Source organism: Pleurodeles waltl, chromosome 4_2 (assembly GCF_031143425.1).
Source record: "Pleurodeles waltl isolate 20211129_DDA chromosome 4_2, aPleWal1.hap1.20221129, whole genome shotgun sequence".
NCBI lineage: Eukaryota > Metazoa > Chordata > Amphibia > Caudata > Salamandridae > Pleurodeles > Pleurodeles waltl.
Genome location: NC_090443.1, coordinates 368,089,251 through 368,108,045, shown reverse-complemented (window position 1 = coordinate 368,108,045; position 18,795 = coordinate 368,089,251). Strand labels below are relative to the sequence as shown.

At 42.7% G+C, this 18,795-nt stretch overlaps 1 protein-coding gene across 1 annotated transcript in view; it reads right to left on the bottom strand.

The window, feature by feature from the left end:
* The window catches only part of LOC138293868 (cytochrome P450 2D14-like), a 298,270-nt gene extending 282,839 nt beyond the window's left edge, over positions 1-15,431 (bottom strand). The window contains exon 1 of the mRNA XM_069233169.1: positions 15,068-15,431. Coding sequence (XP_069089270.1) covers positions 15,068-15,280 — 213 coding nt within the window. The 5' untranslated portion in view covers positions 15,281-15,431. The remainder of the gene's footprint in view (positions 1-15,067) is intronic.
* Between the last annotated feature and the right edge of the window lie 3,364 nt (positions 15,432-18,795).

Here is an 18,795-nt window from a genome sequence, read left to right as displayed (position 1 = left end):
CTCTCTTTACTGCCAAGAGGAATACATAAGTGATAATTGTCAAATGCGAGCATTTCCTAAGGATTGCTTTGTGATGGAAGAAACAGAAAAGAAAGCACAAAGAAAGGCAGAACGACTGGCACATACCGGGGAATGTAGTGACAGTGATTATTATTGAGCGATTGCAGGTTAAAATTAAACAACAGTATTGGAGGCTGCACGTTTTTGAACCAGTGTACTTGTAAAACTAGTTGCCGCAATATACAAAAGCAGACAAGAGAGGAAACAGTAATGGCATAAATTATTTTTGCTTGTATGACAAAATATCAAGAACAAAAACATTACACTGCACAAATATTGTGACAAAAATATAGGAAACCAAAAAATCGAGTTTACATACTAAATATTGAGTTTACGTATTTTGCATGCGATCTATGAAAATATTGAAAAAACATCTGATGAATTGGAGCAACATCTGGGAAACCGTTGCATTTTTGAAGGGTCAAATGTACTATTCCTACTCCAACCTAAGTAAAGAAGGGAAAGTGATGGATTTTGGAGAGTTTAGGTTTTTTATTCCAACTGCAAGGTAAGCAACAATAGGCAAAGGTTTAGACCTTGAATGGGGGTGTCAGATGTACCACTACCACTTCAATCTGGACAACAGTAGGGAAAATACACTTCAGAGGGATCAAATTTACTGTTACTTCTCCAATGTAAGCAAAAGCAGGTAATGAGATGGATTTTGGGGAGGTTAGATTTACTAGTCACACTCCAATGTAAGCAAAAGTAGGGAAAGTGGTAGACTTTTTGAGGCCAGATTTACTATTCCAATTCCTATATATTTTTAAAAAAGCAAAATAAATCATATTTAACATAAAACATATATTTATTAAATAGTAATCAAATAAAATTAAATTCTAAAAATACAATTTTATGTTACAAATAAATTAATGAAATAGAACAAAATGTAAATATTTCAAATAAATAGAGTTATCTCTCCACAATCCAAAAAACAAAACACCAACAAAACAACTCAAATTAATTTAAAAAAAAAAATAACCATTATTAATATATAGTATTTATTGAATAAACCAATGGAAATTAAAACAATAATTATTTAAATAATTTACATAATTGTATAATTATAACGAAATAAACTTATAAACCATGTAACAATTAAAAAAATAACAATTGATCAAATAATTCATTTACATACCAAATTATCAATTAATTGAATGTCCAAAGCAATTATTTATGAATTAAAAACAATAAAAACAAAAAATAAAAATTACCTGCCACCCTGATCTCCTACAAACCCAACAACTATTACGAAGTTAAAAATGTCTAATTAAATTTAAAAGATCAATTTCACATTAAATTTCAGATCATGCAATAAAATGCTAATATATTGTATATTTTATACCTTATAATGCTACAACTAATATTTATCAAACTGATTCAACAACGACCACTATATTCCACAATATTACATAAAACGCTATTATATATATTATATCTTCATAGGTAAGGTAAAGGAACTCTAAAGGCTCCCAGGAGGAGTGGTGAAAATAAAGAGTAAATTTGATTATTTCAAAAGGTTCCTCAAAAAATAGACATGAGACAGTGGCACTGAGAACATAAAATGAAAGTAGTGTCCCACAAACAGCGAGGAAATGCAGAGGGTGTATTGAGCAACAATCTTTCGCCGTCATTTAGATACTAGCAAGTTGCCTGCCAGCCCACTAGGTCAACAAAGGCCTTTGGTTCCCCTACAGAGAACAGGCCACCAGATTTGGAGATCATTTACAGGCAGGCGGGAATCTTCCTGCCTCAGGGGAATTGCCAGTGTGGTGGATTCACTGAAGGTATTGAATTTTGCCAAACAGTTTCTGTTACACCCACATAACAAAGGTTTATATTTTCTGGGAAGAAAAAACTCCTAAAGTGGGACTTTGCTTTCTGAAAACAAAAATTCAGGTGACCCTATATGGAGTGGCCTTGCATACCCTTGGTCCTTGGTAGAGAAAATGAGTGGTAGTCTCTCTGCTCTAAATCCCTAAATACAGTAAACCAAGTGTCATTTTGACCTGATGGACCTGTGGCAGATGGGGCACCAGGTCAAAGATTAATGCTGTAGCTCCAGCTGAGTACATACTGTTGTAAACCTAGGCTTCTCACTACTATGCATAGATACTACAAATAGTCAAACTCTAGTAAAACTCTTTTCTCAGTCGCAGCTTGTGAAGGGGAAAATGGGCAGGGAGGCATGGCGCATGGCGGTGGGGAGGACAAACAAAAATAATATTAATAAAAGAAAAACCTTCCTCGCCGCCTCAGCGGCACTGCTCATTGGTCCTCACAGCAGGCACAGGCTCCCAGCTTGCACTGCTGCCAATCCTAACACTGCTTTCATGCTGCTGGCAGCTTTAGGATTGGCCGGAGCACCCTGAGGACCAAGGAGTGGTGCTGGTACTCCTCTTACTTTCCTCTAAGCTAGACACCTGCACTTTGCAGTTGCACACATCAGTCTAGAAAAAGTCAACAGTCTGCTTAATTTAAGAAAATACTCCAGTCCGCCTTGTAGCTTTGACACCCAAAAGAAGTTGAGCCGGATTTAGCAAAGCTTTGCACCACCGCAAAGTCACATAAAGTGACATAAACCTGCGAAAAGTCTTGATTAAGTATTTACTTTCCAGTGAAAATCTTGATTTGTGCTGGAAAGTAGCCCTAAAATAATAGATAGTAGCGCCAAGTATTTCGTTGAACTACCCTTTGTCAAGAGGGCATCAAATAGATGGTAAATGGGCGTTCCCACAATATCATTCTTGAATGTTAATGCAAAGCTCTACCCACTAAATAACTAAACTGGGCTTTGTGACAAAGATTTACACCTCCTCGAGGCAGGCGTAAAGGTGAAAAAACATTTTCTTTTCTCTGAACATTTCCAACTATTCATGTGTGCTATACCGTAAAACACGTTTACAAGCTTGGACATGTGTAAACTGTCTAAGCATAGCATTTTGTAATGGTGCAATTTGTGTGCACTGGTGCCGATCAGCCTAAAGTGCACCAGCGGAGAGGGAGATAGAAATAACGCCATATATTAGTAGGTATGGCATTATCCTGTGCTCTCCCTTTCACGCACTGCAGTATGTAGCTTGAGTACTTTGTAAGTTTGCACTATGGTGTCTAAAGCTTTTTCAGAAGGGTCCGATTTGTAGAACAGCCATACATGAATCTAGATGTAAATAGTTTACATAAACAGTGATTATCCTGAAACTCTGACACGGATCCGGTCCTGACCCATGCAGGACATCCCTTCCCTAATCTATTCAAAATAAAAGCCTAGCATTTTAAGAACAACCACATAGTGATTATATACTGCTCTTTTTGCATCATCATCTACTTCAAAATCTCACGTCAGTTTGTGATTTTAATCCAGGCAATGGTACATCAGATGCAAAAGGCTTTCCTTAATGCAACCGACCCTGCCAACTTTGGTCTTATTTCAAAACGTCCCTACCGGATCATGCTGTTGTAAAGAGTTGTCACACAACAACAATTTATAGGCACAAACATAAATTTAGTCCACACAGGCTGTGGTTAGGTCACTGTGAAGCATCATACTTGTTCTATCACCAACATTAACCAAGTTAGGACAGCATTAGATAAAATCTGTGCAGTCACTCTGATTCTATTCAAATAGTAAGTGGCATTTCAAAGCACCAGTTTAACACTTCTCCTGTGGACCTGGATGAGACTGAACTCAGTGATTTGGGATTGATGGTATCAACTCCTTTCCTTCTAGCAGAGGTCAAAAAGTGTTGGTTCAATCTTTCACCTATCTCACTGCCCAGTTGTCTGCGGTGTAGTGCAGAGATTGGCATTATCACCCTGACATCTAACTCTTTAAACTTGGTTTCGCCTGTGCGCTTAGACATCTTCCCTACTCCATCTTCGACTAAGGGAGTCTGGGAATTCCGAATTTTTTTCTCTATGTATGAGCAGCCAATGTTGTCGAGCCCTTCTTTTCTGACCTTTGGTGCTCGCAGTACCTCCTTCATCTGGTCTAACCTCCCTATCATGTGAGATCTATGAATGTTATTGTTTCCTCGTGCCTGGAATTTCTGAGTCACTAAAGTATACAAAAGGGTGATGGATGGAACGCTTGAATAAATCTCAGCCAATGGTAGTTACTTGGGCTGCATCCCAATCCATTGGTATCTTACACACCATGCCACCTTAAGTTTGGACTCAGCCATATGCAAAACAGTCTTGACCCTGCTCCAATGGGAACAGTCTAGCTTGAACTGCCAGGCCAGGTTCTCCCTGAACTGGATTACAAGCAACCCAGAACCTTTTTGCCCTAGTAAGGGCTCATCAGCCAGGTATATTTTGGTTCCAGTGACAGTGTGCATGGGACCTACACCTAGGCATACCTGTCTCGCTTAGAGCAATACACTAAAACGTACAAAAATAGGATAAATTGAATGCTTGAATTTAACTTAGACACTGGTAATTACTCCGGGTCACATCCCAATCCACTCTTATTCTGCACACCAAGCCACCTCAATTTGGACCCAGGCATACGGAAATCAGTCTTGACTCTACTCCATTTGGAACAGTCCACCTCAAACTGCCAGGCCAGGTCATCTCTGAACTGGAACACAAGCAACCCAGGGCTTTAGCTAGGGCTCATCAGCCAGGTATACCTTAGTTGCAGTGACACAGTCTGCAAAGGACCCAAGTCTGGGCATATCCGTCCCACTTAGGGCAACACACTAAAGTATACAAAAAAGTGATGGATGTAATATTTGAATTAATCTCAGGTACTGGTAATTACTAGGGCCTCATCCCACTCCATTGTTATTTTGCACACCCTGCCACCTAAGTTTGGACCCAACCAAGGGCATATCAGTCTTAACCCTGCTCCAATGGGAACAGTTGAGCTGGAACAGCCAGGTCCTCCCTGAGTCAGAACACAAGTAACCCAAATAACATTCTCAGGTCTGCAAGATACAACTGGCGCAACTGGCTGTCTGAACCTTCTACCAATCTGAAAGCCTATGCTAGAAAGAAGTAGAACACTTAACATATTTTGTCTTAGTCATGCTGCTTTAGACTGTGTCTTTTTTAGTTCAGAAAGTCCATTGAGACCTGGCTCTCCCATAATTGACCAGTGCAGCAAATGCTTTTTCTCATTTTATGGTATTCAAAGCCAAATACCAATGTACATTTAAATCTTTATGCTTTTGTTGACTACAACATAATGAACCATAACATAGAATAACATAACAGTAGGTAATGTAGCATAACCTGACATAACTTAGCATTACATACTCCCACGAAACATATAGGATTACAAGTGGTTAACAGTGAATAAAGGGTTGTCTTTCACTTGGGGATTCTGAGTGACATCGGAGACAAGAGTGAAGCTCAAGTTATCAACGATGTCATGCAGAGCCCCACGGTACACATCACCCCCTTATAAACACTTTTTACACATTTATAATTTTATTTCCTGAATGGCCCCAAAATCATGGACCCCTGTTTTCAACTGCTACATAGGAGAAGATGATTAATAGGGAAGCCATATATGAAAAAGCATTTCCTCCTTGTCTCAAATGTAAAGCAATATACTTTGCCTCCTGTGACCTGTCCCCACCATCCTCTGTGGAAGTAACCCTACACCTAGAGCTGTGCTCTCTACTCCCCAGTGAAGTAGAGAGCAAGGGCCGCACTACAGCTCTATCCAAGAGCCTTGTCTGAGCAGTCTGTCCTTGCTTTATGACGTAGCAATAGTGGAAAACAACTTCTGTATGCCACTATAGTTACACCAATGGAATGAATAATTGCATTTAGAATTCGGTACTCCCGATAGTGATGGTCAATGAGAACTATACATAACAATGGCCTTAGAGAATGAGCTGCACAACGAACATCAGCCTTAATATGAGCCCTTCACAAAGGACAGAATCTATTTTGAGGTCATTGCACTGATAAAAACAGCCGTCCTGAGAGCACTGCTCAAAGAAATGTAGCCCTCCAGAGGACACTGTGCAAAGAACTGCGGTCTTCTTGAGGGCACTACACGAAGAACTGCATACTTTCTGAGAGCAGCGGAAAAAAACTTGAGGCTTAAAGAGGGCTGCATACACAGAACTACTGTATAGGCCAACATTTCATTGAAGACCCAGGGCTACAGACAGCACTACAGAGAAAACTACAGGCCTTCTGAGGGCACTGCAGAAGGAACGGAATTTTGCCTGGTCAGTGATAGGCCCGAGGCATGTTTTACAGTGCTACTTCAGTGGGTGGACCAATAAGTGCCACAGGCCCAAAAGAATCATTTAATTACAGCGCCTAGGTAATTGTAGTACTACTTTACTAGGGACTAATAAGTAAATTATTTGTGCCAATTGTGTGTAACCCAATTTTACGATTTCACTGATTTAAAGGCATTAGCACAAGCACCTTATCACTGGTTAGTAGGGGTAAACTGCACAGAGTATTAAGGCCAACAAAAACTCAGCAAACAGGTGTGTATAAGGCAAAAAAACTTTGTGGAAAGGCTACACCAAAGACTGTCAGGTTCGACAAAAATGCAATGAAGGAAAACAAAGGCACACAGGTTGTTGTCACCTCATAAGTACTTAATAGAAACTATTACTTAGGGGCAGGTTTTTGGCAATGCTCAACTGCTGTATGTTAGAAATATGTAGACACTGTGAGACCGTCAGATGTAGCTGGATGTATGAACAAATACATTATTAATAATTACTGCCAGCGCTGCACTGCACTTTAGGGAGTAAAAAATCCAGAAATCCACAGGGTGAAGGAGAAGGCCTGAAACACCCACACCTGGCCTGACTTGTGGCACTATAAAAGCGTGCATCAACTCCTGTGGCGTGGGAAATGCCAGCACCGCACTGCACTGCTCTTTCGAGACCACCAAATCCAGCAATCCACAGGGTGAAGGAGGAGCCCATCAGCACCAAAAGAGACAGGGCAGGGCCATCCCCCTTGGCTCTTTCATTTGAGGGTTACAATGGTAAGCACACTCTCTTCACCCTTATGACTAAAGATCCTTGGGATTAAGTTACAGTAAGACTTTGAGTGCTACAGTTGCAGCTTTAGGCAGCATAGTATTAGTATGCTTATTGGCTCCTGAACTCTGTTTGAGTTCTCAAACACTATGACGTATTCATGGGGAAAACCTCCAGCTGACTCCAACTGACTGCAAGGCCTATCATCTACCACCCACTTTCGAAGCTGAAGTGAAATGAAAATATTAAGTACAATTCTAGACAAAAGATTTCTGCCCTGGATGACCAAACTTGTACACCCAGACCAAGCCGGGTTTATAACAGGCAGGAACACTGCATTAAATACTGTATATGGAGATTTCTTCTCCTACTGGAAACCATCTCTTAAGACAGAGAGAAGGTGGCGAGGTTCTCGGTGGATAACGAAAAAGCCTTCAACAGTTTGGAGTGGGGATTCCTGTATGAAGTAATGAGGCGAATGCACCTAGGTGAGGGATTTTTAGCCTCGACACAACTCGTTTATACGGACCCTATGGCCTGAGTCCGCACAGGACAGACCATCTCTGACAGTTATAATGTGGAGAGGGGGACTAGACAGGGGTCTTACTCTTCACGCTGGCTGTGGAACCCCTCACCAGTTTGGCCAGGATGAGTAACCACTATAAGGGTTACGAATAGGGGTGACACTGCAGCATACTGCACTCTATATAGATGACTTGCTGCTCTTCCTTAAAGAGACAGAGGAGGACCTTAAGTGCATCCAGCACTTACTAGACGGATTTGGAAGAATGTCTGGGCTAAGGGTCAACTGGGAGAAGACACAAATATTCCAGACTACGGTGGGATATGCAGCGCCCGCAGGGCTGTGGAGTTTGTGTTGGGAACCCCACTGTTTGCCCTATCTAAGGGTTGCCATTTATCACAACCCCATGGACCTTTACAAAGGCAACATAGGCCTGGCTGTGAGGAAGCAGATGATGGTGGTGGACTTTTGGAAAACCTTACTATTGTCAGTAGCTGAGTGAGTAGCTCTGCTGAAAATGGTGGCTAACCACGCCTCCTGTACTTCTTCAGGGTGCTTCCTATTTAGATCCTTCAAGCCCTATTCCATGAACTGGACTCCATCACTATGTCAATCCTGTGTGGTCAAGGCCACAGACTTATGAATGAATGAATGAATGAACTGTGATTTGTAGAGCGCAACATTTACCATGACGGGCATCGCAATAAGTGGCATTTACAAAAATGAAGCACCCGGTGTGGTGCTGGGGGGGTTGGCGGCTTCAGATTTTGAGGCATATTACCTCGGCACACAACTGCAGTGGTATACCCAATGGTTGGCAAACAGACAAAACCCAGAAAGACAACTGGGCCCCTCTGTTCCAGAGTGGGCAACCTAACATACATGCTCTTGAAAGTAAGGAGGCTCACGACGGACGGGCTTTGGGAGTTTGTGGTCATGCAGAAGGGTTGGAATTGGATGGGCTCTGGAGGATGGGCCATTCTGCTCCGCACTCCCCAGAATTGCCACTAAAAATGCTTGTAATCCTACCCCATGGTGGAACCTAGAGTGGGGAATACAGGAATGGACAGAGGCAGGGGGCGACAATTGGTTACTTGTATCGCGATGAGGAGATGCTGCCCTTCGAGGAATTCTGTAGGGAACATGACCTCCCTCAACATCACTTACTATTATATTGAGCGGAGACAAGGGTCCTTTACAAACACTGTAATACAGGCTCTACTGAGCCTCGATCACTTAGAAGCTACCAATATATGTCACTTTCTTCCGGCACTTTTAAGGCAGTCACCTGTCTACATATGGAAATGCGGGTAGAAGTTCTGCAGCCACTTGAGAGACTGAGATCTTGCTGGGAAGAGGACCTGGGCTCCCCCATAAAGGACAGAGACTGGGAGATTATACTGGACAGAATGCCACGGTGTCTAGAAATGCTCGGTTTAAGTTGGCAAACTTCTTCATCCTACACCAAGCATACCTCACACCAGGGAACATCAATAGGTTATTTTATAGCACATAGACGGCCTGCCCCAGATGCCGCAAGAAAGGAGCAGACTTCTTACATATGATATGGTCATTCCTTGAACTGACTCCATTCTGGGAAGAAGTGACCAAAGTCCTTGCGGAAATGATTGAGAAGGAGATACCACTAGCTGCAAAACATTGCCTACTAAACCGGTTCCTACATACCTCCATAACGAAGGCCACCACTAAATTTAGCTCTGATACAAGCTAAGAGAGAAATAATGGGGCACTGGAAGGCCATGGCTGGACACATGACGTAGAGAACTAGAGAGATGGGCAGAATACGAAGAAACAACACTTGTGAGAGAAGCAGCAAAGGGGACAGAGGTGCTAGACATGGCACGGGCCTGGGAGGCACTAGTGGATTGCTAAAAACAATCTAAAACCAATACTACGACCTCCACTCATGTGCATTCACCTGGGCCGGTGGCACAGGGAGAGGGGAATCAACAGTAAAAGTTTACTTTCCTCAAAAGAATAGTGTACATGAACCAAGATGGGCTGGGCTGCCGGCGAACTTCAAGTCATGTTGCATGCTAAGGACTGGGGGGATGGACAGCTGGATGATCCAACCTTACACTGTATGGATCAAGACCTCGACTGCTGGGAGGGGGTGTGGAGGGAGGAGGGAGGGGTTTGGAGATGTTCCTTGGGACTCTGGAAGTAATGGCACCCCTCCATTGATATATCAAGATTCACCTGTGCTGATAATTTTGCAACTGGGAGGACCTCAGGGAGTGGGGGGACAATGATTCGCCATATGGATTCCCAGGAACGGAATGTTGTATTTTTGGGATGTATCTGCTTAATAAAAGGAATAAAATATGTTTAGATTTAGATTTCCTTGCAAAAGAAAGCCCCAAGAACTGTCTGATTCTAGCACATAATATGAACACAACTTATGAACCTATAGAGTTTGTACGGAACTAATGCTGGAAGAAGATGAGGAGAGGGGTATTCCCAACCTATTGATTTCAACATTGAAAAGAAGTACTAAGGTTGTGCTGCAGTTAGCCTCAATCAGTCTAGGGAACGGGCTAAGAGCATACAATGAGCTTACTCAAACAGATAGAGGGGCAAATTATACATACAAAACGGCTAACTGCACAATTTTTAGATCAAATAATATGGAATGGCTTGTGTATGCAATTTCTCGATATTTAATGTACACTTGGCTGATTGGCTGCATAATTTATACTCTTACCTGACAACTGACTAATCAATCAAGACCAAAGTTTATGGAACTAGTTCTGTTTTACATTTCGATTATTTTGCAATGTATGACTTGGATCTGGATGATGGATCTGGATGATGAATGCTGCTGTATAGTAATAAATCGTATTTTTGAACATTTATTGTTATCTGCGTTTTGTGTTCCTTTAAGGAAAACAGGCTGCAAAAAAGAAAAAGAAAAACTGCTTTATTCAAAAGCAGTCACGGACATGGTGGTCTGCTTTCTCCAGCAGGCCACCATCCCCGTGATTGCCTAGACTCGCTACGGGGTCGCAAACTGCGACCCACCTCATAAATATTTATGAGGTGGGTCTTTGCGACCCCATAGCGAGTCGCAGAAGGTGTCTGAGACACCTTTCTGCATAACATTTTGCGAGGTGCAAATTGCGAGTCGCTAGTACTCGCAATTTGCACCTTGCAAAATGTTTTCTTCCTACATCTGGCCCTAAGGTTCTAAACTTACATTTGTAGTTTAACTGCTGCTCCAAGATGGTGGTTCCTACTTCACTGTGTTATATTAAAAGGATTGTAACTTATGAACCACAAGTAATAGCTACAAGCTAAGCTACTTTATGATGTGTCAAAACTGTGAATGGACAAAACACTGAATTCTCCAGCACGTGCATTAACCAACAGAGTTATCATACCATTATTATTGCCCACTGAAAACTGCAGGGCACACAATGATATATGCAGCAGATCCCTTAAATCCATGAGATATTTTAAAATGCAGTCTATTTGTGACAATTAAATACGCCAAACATAGTTATTGTCAAAAATGTTCTTGCTGAAAATTTCTTTCCAACAAAGATTACAAAATAAATGTATGAACTGACTGTCAGGCTCTTTTCTTGACTTCACCCCTACAGACTCCACCCCCTTTTGACAGAAACACCTTAAGCATTCAATTTATGGAATCCCAGGAGTATTTCTTTTTCCATTTTCAGCACTGGCTATTGTTGTTAACGAGTCCCTTAAGCAATTCAAATGCAAACACTGGAGAGGAGTACACATAAATAACCAATAGTATATGGTGATAAACAGGGCCGGCTTTAGGACTGGTGGCGCCCTTTGCAACAATTTATTGTGGTGCCTCCCCACCCATGACCTCCTCCTCGGTTTCACTCACTACCACCCGGCAAATGTGCCCCTCATCTCTCCATTGCTCCCCTTTCACATACCTTCATGTGTTTTAAAGCACTTGTAAAGGCTGGCTTTACTAATCCACTTAGCTAGCCACATAAAATATAGGGGCAATCTGTTAGATTTATTTGCGTCATTTTTTCCAGCACTTTTAATGCATGCTCAAAGCAGCCATTAAAAGGAGGCTTCCATCTGTTACAATGGGCCTCTGGGTGTTTTGCAGGATTAGCATCAACATTTTTATGCTAATCCTGCAAAGCGCCGGTCTAGCATAAAAAATTCTGATGCTAGTCTCCAAACTACCACCATGGTGCGCCGTATTTTAAATATGACGCACACATGGTGGCGTTGGGGGGGTGCTAAAGGGTGCAAGAAAAGTGGCACAGCACTGTGTGCAGCGCCACTTTTTTCAAATATGCCGCACAGGGCAGTGCTTAATTTGTAAATAAACAGGTGCGGGTGCCCAAAGTGCTCCTCTTAAAACACACGGCTTGTGCAATTAAATGTGTGAACAGGGAATACAGAGGCAGTGTTGTAGTGTGACTTTTATAATTAATATTAACATGAAAAGCTTGCAATATAATGTCTAATGAAGCCGCATAGAAAATGTGTTAATGTAGTACTAATGCACACGTTTGAAATGTGCCCACAAGGAGTGGCCACCAATGTATACAATGATTAATGAAACTGACTAATAATGAATAACGATGTACTAATGTATGATTTTGTATTAGCATTAAGAGTTATGTATTAGGGTTTGCCAAGTTAATCACTAGGCCTTAATTAGCAAGGGTCTGGGCCTAGCTGCCTGGTCTCATATTAACTGTGTTTTTCTAATGTGCAATGTGCTGCTTTCCTGAAGGACACGAAGCTTTACTTTTCCAGTAGCTAGAAATGTGTGTGTAGCCGCAGTAAATTCTTTCTCATGGGACCCGACTTGCTCAAGGAGACATTCTTGCCGAATGCAACAGTGTAATTCGCAACAGGTGCAAGGTCGCCTGGACTAGGAGAAGACAATGGAACTACTGACTGGAGCGACAAGTGTAACTTTTCCTACCTGACATTCCACCCGTTGAAGACGTCAATCACAGGAGCCAATAGACTACGAGAACTGTCTCAGGTGAAGATTCTAGTAAGGTGTGTGACGGATTATTGGACGGAGATAACGATGCACCAAATACTGCCCAATGGGAAATTAGTGACTTGTTCGACAGATTTAATATAACGGCGTGACCCAAGGAGAAATCAGCCGTTCTTCCTTGCCATTATCAAGACATTCTTCTTTGCCATTCTTCATCATCCCTTGCCATTCTGAGAGACTTTGTCTTTGGCTGTCTTATACCTTGTAACCATCCCCACCTTATTCCTTGTCTGATACGCACTTCTCCTTATGAGGGAAGAGCCTTGTTTCTTATCTATGCCCTGCTGAGACTTACCTGTCTGTCCTGGCTGATGGTGAATCGACTGATGTCCTCAGGACGAAGACAGACGCTGTATGCTGACCCATTTGGATGGGTAACTATCTGATGAAATTGTAATTGCCTGTTTGCCTTTTCTTTCTAGGTACCAACTGCTCTTTTGATAGAGGCCATAGTTAGATGTTTTTCCAAAGTAGTGTTTGCTAAATTGTTTTGCATGAACCCCAACATGCTGATGGTAATTAGAGGTTAGTTAAGGAGCTCACTAATATCGGATGCAAATAGACAAATTACTGAATTATTGCTTTGTTGAATAATGTACTAATGATACTCTGCTAAAGTTGATGCATGTTAACGTCGTGCTTTGTTTTAATGTTCATGACCTATGCTTTGATAAAGTCTTACTCGAGTTGCCAAGTTATAGTGGTATTGATGTGCTTACTGATACTGAGACTAATAAATATGATTCTAGAGTGTAACTAATAGGGAATAAATATCTTAACTCTTACTAGATTTGTGTGGTTATTCATGGCTGAAAGGTCATGCTGTGTTTGATTCTTATTAAATGTTAGTGATTAGTTTGATTGATTAGTTATTGTGAATATTGATGAGGTTATTGATCTATTGATTGCAATGCTAAACAAATATCTCGTTCTGGGAAGTCCCCAAACGTGGTCAAAAGATTCATTGGCCTAAAACAAGTCCCCTTGTAAGTTAAATTATCAAGGTTTGGACGCGTTATCAGCAGCGTAATCCTGAAGCCATCTCGGGCCTGTTCAATCCATTTACAGGCCTTCCCTGCCCCTTCAGCTCCCTCTTGCAGATTTCAGCTTTTTCCTATTGTGACGCTTTTTCATTTTTCTCTTTCTCCGTCTTTCCCATATGTGTCTTTTTCTCGCAGTAAATGCTTGAGGCAGAAAAATAAGCACCGGCCCTCAAAAATAAATGCGGGTGGTCTGCATTGGAAACACAAGCACAAATTAAGCACTGCCATAGGGGTATATTTAAGAGTCCCTAGTGCCACTCTAACACCACATTAGTGTCATTTTTTTTACAATAATGGGGTGTAAGAAGGCCAAAAACGCTGCGCCATACATACAAAGAGGTGCAATGCATGCATTGTGCCACTTTGTAACCTTTTGCGCTATGTTATGCCTGCGCCAGACATAACATATGCAAAGGGGGTATCCCCTCGTTAGGGGGGGGGTGTCAAAAAAATTGACGCAAAGAAATCTGTTAGATTTCTTTGCGTCTTTTTTTCCGGCACTTTTAAAGCCTGCTCAGAGCAGGCATTAAAAGGAGGCATCCATTGGTTACAATGGGCCTCTGGGTGCGTTGCAAGATTAGCGTCAAAATTAACGCTAATCCTGCAAAGCGCCAGACTAGCGTAAAAAATTCTGGCGCTAGTCCCCTAACTACCCACATGGTGCGCCGTATTTTAAACATGACGCACACATGGCGGCATTAGGGGGTGCTAAGGGGTGCGAGAAAAGTATGCCCCATAGTTCTGTTTTTTGCAGCAGGCATTTTAACCCTCTATGTTACTTTATGTTGAGACAAAGCTGCCACTAGGCAAAACTCCCATCTCTCTCTCTAGCAGGCACATTAATCACAAGAGGTATCCTGACATTTTAATTGTTTCTTGAGGGCTAAACGCATAAGGAACTTTTCAGCAGGTGCTTTTAAATCTAAAGTTTCGGAAGTCATTGCTTAACACAGCGCCCCCCTGAGGTCAGCGCCCAGTGCGGCCCCTGTGATAAATTCGGATTCCATGTGATTGACTAAGTCGCCGGCCAATTGTTGAAAAAGACCATCCGAAGAATGCCTATGGTTCAAAGGGCAGAACTAAATCCCGTCCGATATATAATGTTAGCAACAGGTATTCTGGTTTTTATCTCTTAGACGCTTAATGACTGTTGCATTATCAGTCACACGACAGGCATATCTGGCACCTGAGTTAAGCTGTTCTGTCACCACCCACATGCAGTGTCTGCAACGAGTAACAGGAGCACTAGTGGTGGTAGTGAGAGGGTCGACCCTATAAATAGTGGAGTAAGAGTGAACATTCACCTGGAATCTCTAAATATACGTCAGCCCCACGTATCGAGAATTCACGAAGGGCTCCGTCACTCCTTCCGAATGTCCCTGTTCACGACACGCGGCATGTGAGAGTTGTCAGAGACTCTGCTCCGCTGCCTTACCTTGTCAAAGGACACAGCGGGGTTGCTGAAATCCACCTGCAACATGTTCCCCAGGAAGGGCAAAGAAGGGGGTCCTGGGGGGTAGCCCCTCCACCTCTTCCTGCGCTTCATGAAGTCCAAGCAAAGAAAGAAGACGGCGAAGAAGAGGGTGAGCAGGCTGAGGCTGCTGTAGTAGGAAGGACGCAGCGACGGGAGGACTGAGGGTGGCTCCATATTCAGCCGTGCCCTCTGTCTGTACCCTTCAGCTCACTTCACTGCGCCGCAGTCCAGCTACCCTAACGAGTGCCTCTCTAATGCCTGCCTCGCGTCTCATCTGGATCCGCCTCTTCTCTCCACCACATGTTCCTCCCTCTTTCTATTATCCAGTCCCTCCTCCTTCGGTTTGCAACTTGACCGGGCTTTCGGTTGCACCCCTCTCTATCCGCCCTGTCACCATCTTCAAGCAGTTCACGGATTGTGTTTAACTCATACATGTTTGGCGAGACCCGGCTGCCCAAAGGTGATACGAGTCTTGCGGAAATGTAAGAGGATCTGTGATGAGGAATTTATGTAGTAAACATAAGACCACAACCCAGGGTGTCCTCCTAGCTCCGTTCAGGGAAAAGCTGCAATACAAATACAATTACAATGTAACATTCGTGTTTAATATCGCTCATTTTAGTTCTAAACTGTGGAAGTGGTGTCGGGCCAGACATAGAGAGTTCCTTCGAAAGTCTAAATACAGCAAAATGTACAGTGCTTCTGTTTCCGGTGTTGTATAATAACCGGCAGGGCTCCTAAAGACTGTGCTGTGCTGCAGGACTCCTAAAGGCTGTGCTGTGTTTCTGTAGTCAGGGCCCCGACCCTGCGGTCTGTGTTTCTCCATCAGTCTCTGTAGTGCCCGTGCAGTCTGAGCTGTGCTGTTATAGTCAGGGCCCTTCGCCTGCAGTCTGCGCTCTTCTTCTAGTCTGTTATAGGATGTCCTCCTATAACCTGTGGCTTGTCCCTGAGGCGACTGCAGTGCTCCTTCCATCTCTGCTGTGCTGTCGCAATCTCTTCTGTGCGCCTGCACTGTGTGTGTGCTGTGCTTTCTCTTCCGTGCTCATGCAGTCTTTGTTGCGTTCCTGCAGTCTCTGTTGCGTTCCTGCAGTTTCTACTGTGCTTCCGCAGTCTCTTCTCTGATCCTGCCATTTCTTCTGTGCTTCTACCACCTCTACTCCGTCTTCTTGCGTCCCTGCATTCGGTGCTGTGCTCCTACACCCAGGGGCGTATGAGACAATACATTTCTGGGGGGGACAGGGACAGCCTTGGGGACTTTCAATCAACTCTAGGAAGGCATGTTCTTACAGTCTGAAAGTATATTTAATTGTTATTTACATTCACAAAGTAATTAGCTCAAATGTGAAAATAACATGTTGATTAACCTTGCATCTTCGTGAACCAAGCAAATAAAGGTAGGAGGGTAAAAAGGAAGAACATACCCTTTGCGCCCAACACCATGCCCTTCGCCTCATGCCAATTGGAACCGCACTGGAGATATCAAAAGCGATTACGTACAAGAGTTGTAAACTGTGCTCGGAAACCATAGTTCTAATAATACTTCTACTCCTGTGTGTGATCTTGGGCAGCTCAGCTCCACATCAGTCATAACTAGAAGCATTTCAACTGAAGAAGCTCTTGCAGTTAAAGGCTATATAAACATGTATTCTCTAATCTCTGTATAAACTGCAGTCACTAATTTCTTTAGAAACTGCTGTTTGTGATGCTCCAAGTCACTGCATATAAAGAAAAGACATTCACTGATTATAAAGAAAAGACATCAGAAAATGACAATGATAGGGTTATTACAGTTGAATTCTGACATTACAGTGCCTTCTGGCAGAGCTAGCAGCCAAGGTAAAAGGCAGATCAGGTCACAGAGCATAATTAATGCAGCTGTTTAAAGCAAAACATGGAATGTTGCTTTTCTTTCTCCTGCTCTACTTTAATAGCTTGGAATGACAGAAGCTATGCACTAAGGTTTTAAGTGGTTTGTGGGAAAGTTGGTGGTGTGACCATGTATTGTATGGGGTAAAATACCCCTGGCATACATAAGGATATTGCAAGTCACCTTGAAGTTCATACCTTATAAACAAGCATTGGCAAAGCCAATAGGTCTCGCTTATGCAAGTTCTATTGCCTTTGCCAATGTGTTTTAGCCATGCTGTACACTAGTGAGACTACTATTCCACATGGCTCAAAGTTAATGGCATAAAGGAGAATGTTGTGTCATCGACTGGTGTGGTGTAGTGTCATGGAGTAAGTAGAGTGTCCTAAAATGGAGCAGTAAACTAACTTTTAAGGAACAGGGGTCCCTTGAATAAAATGCAACACCACTCCCATAAACAATGATATTAAAGTAGTATGCAAATGGAATGTTTCATACATTTATTCAATCAAAATATAAAAGATCAAATGTAGTGGGAAAACACCAACAGGGGAAATTGAGAAAGACTGGTATTCGGGCATTACACAAGTTATCTGGATGACCCAATGTCACCAATTACAAGAAAAATGTAAAAAGTAACCTATATAGTACAGTGGTTTAGAGGAGGCTGGCCTGGTTTGTATTGGGTACCTATGGTACTTACACCTTATACAAGGTCCAGTTACCCCTTATTAGTGAAATGTAGGCAGTGTCTAGAAGCCAGGCTCTCTAGGGGTAGCTGTAGCCAAGGCTTATCTAGGAGACATGCAAAGCTCATGCAATACCACTGTAGTCACACAGCACTCACACACATAAAATAAAATAAATACTCAGTGTTACAAAAATGAAGGTATTTTATTTTAGTGAAAACAAATGCCAAAAATTACACCTTTAGGAGGTAAGTAATACACCAATTATATACACTAGTATGCAGCTATAGCAATAAAAACAGTTAGAAAAGTTCAATTAGTGAAAATCACAATGGTTAGAAATGGGCTTAGGGGAAACACAAACCATATACTAAGAAAGTAGAATGCGAATGTCGGTTTCCCACCTAGGCAAGTGTGGTGTGTAGAGGGGCGCTGGGAGTATTAGAAAACACCAAAGGTAAGTAATAGAACCCACCTCAGAGCCCAGGAAAGCAGGAGTAAATTACAGTAACTGTCCTAGAACACACAAGAACACGAGAAAGAAGATAATGCAAGAACCAGAAGATGCTTCAAGACACAAAGGGTGGATTCCTGGACCTAAAGACCTGTGGAAGAATGGGACTAGGTCCAAGAAGCACAGAAGAGTCCAGGGAGGACAGGAGCCCCTGCTAACCCGAATCAAGGTGCAAAAGAAGAACCACTGTTGAAGAACAACAGTCAGTACTGCACCCAAGAAGATGGATGCGGGTTCATGGTTGGTGCAGATGATATCCCACACTGGATGGATGATTGCAGTCTGGTTTGCGTCGCTGGATTCTGCCAACAAACATTGGCACACGCAAAGCTCACGGTTAGCTGAAAATGGCACTCCCTGGGACCAGGAGGGACCTGGTGGACTCTACCCAGGAGGAGAAGTCAGAGGGGGTTCTCAGCACCTCAGAGAGCCCACAGAAGACCAGCCAGTGCACACAGGAGTCCTCCAGCACGGGGACAAAGGAGTTGCATAAGGAGGCCCACGCAGCACAAAACAAAGGATCCCACACCGCCAGAGAACCGCTCAGGAAGCTGTGCATTGCAGGAAGGAGTGCTGGGGGCCAGAGTTACATTGTGCACAAAGAATTTCATAGAAGGAT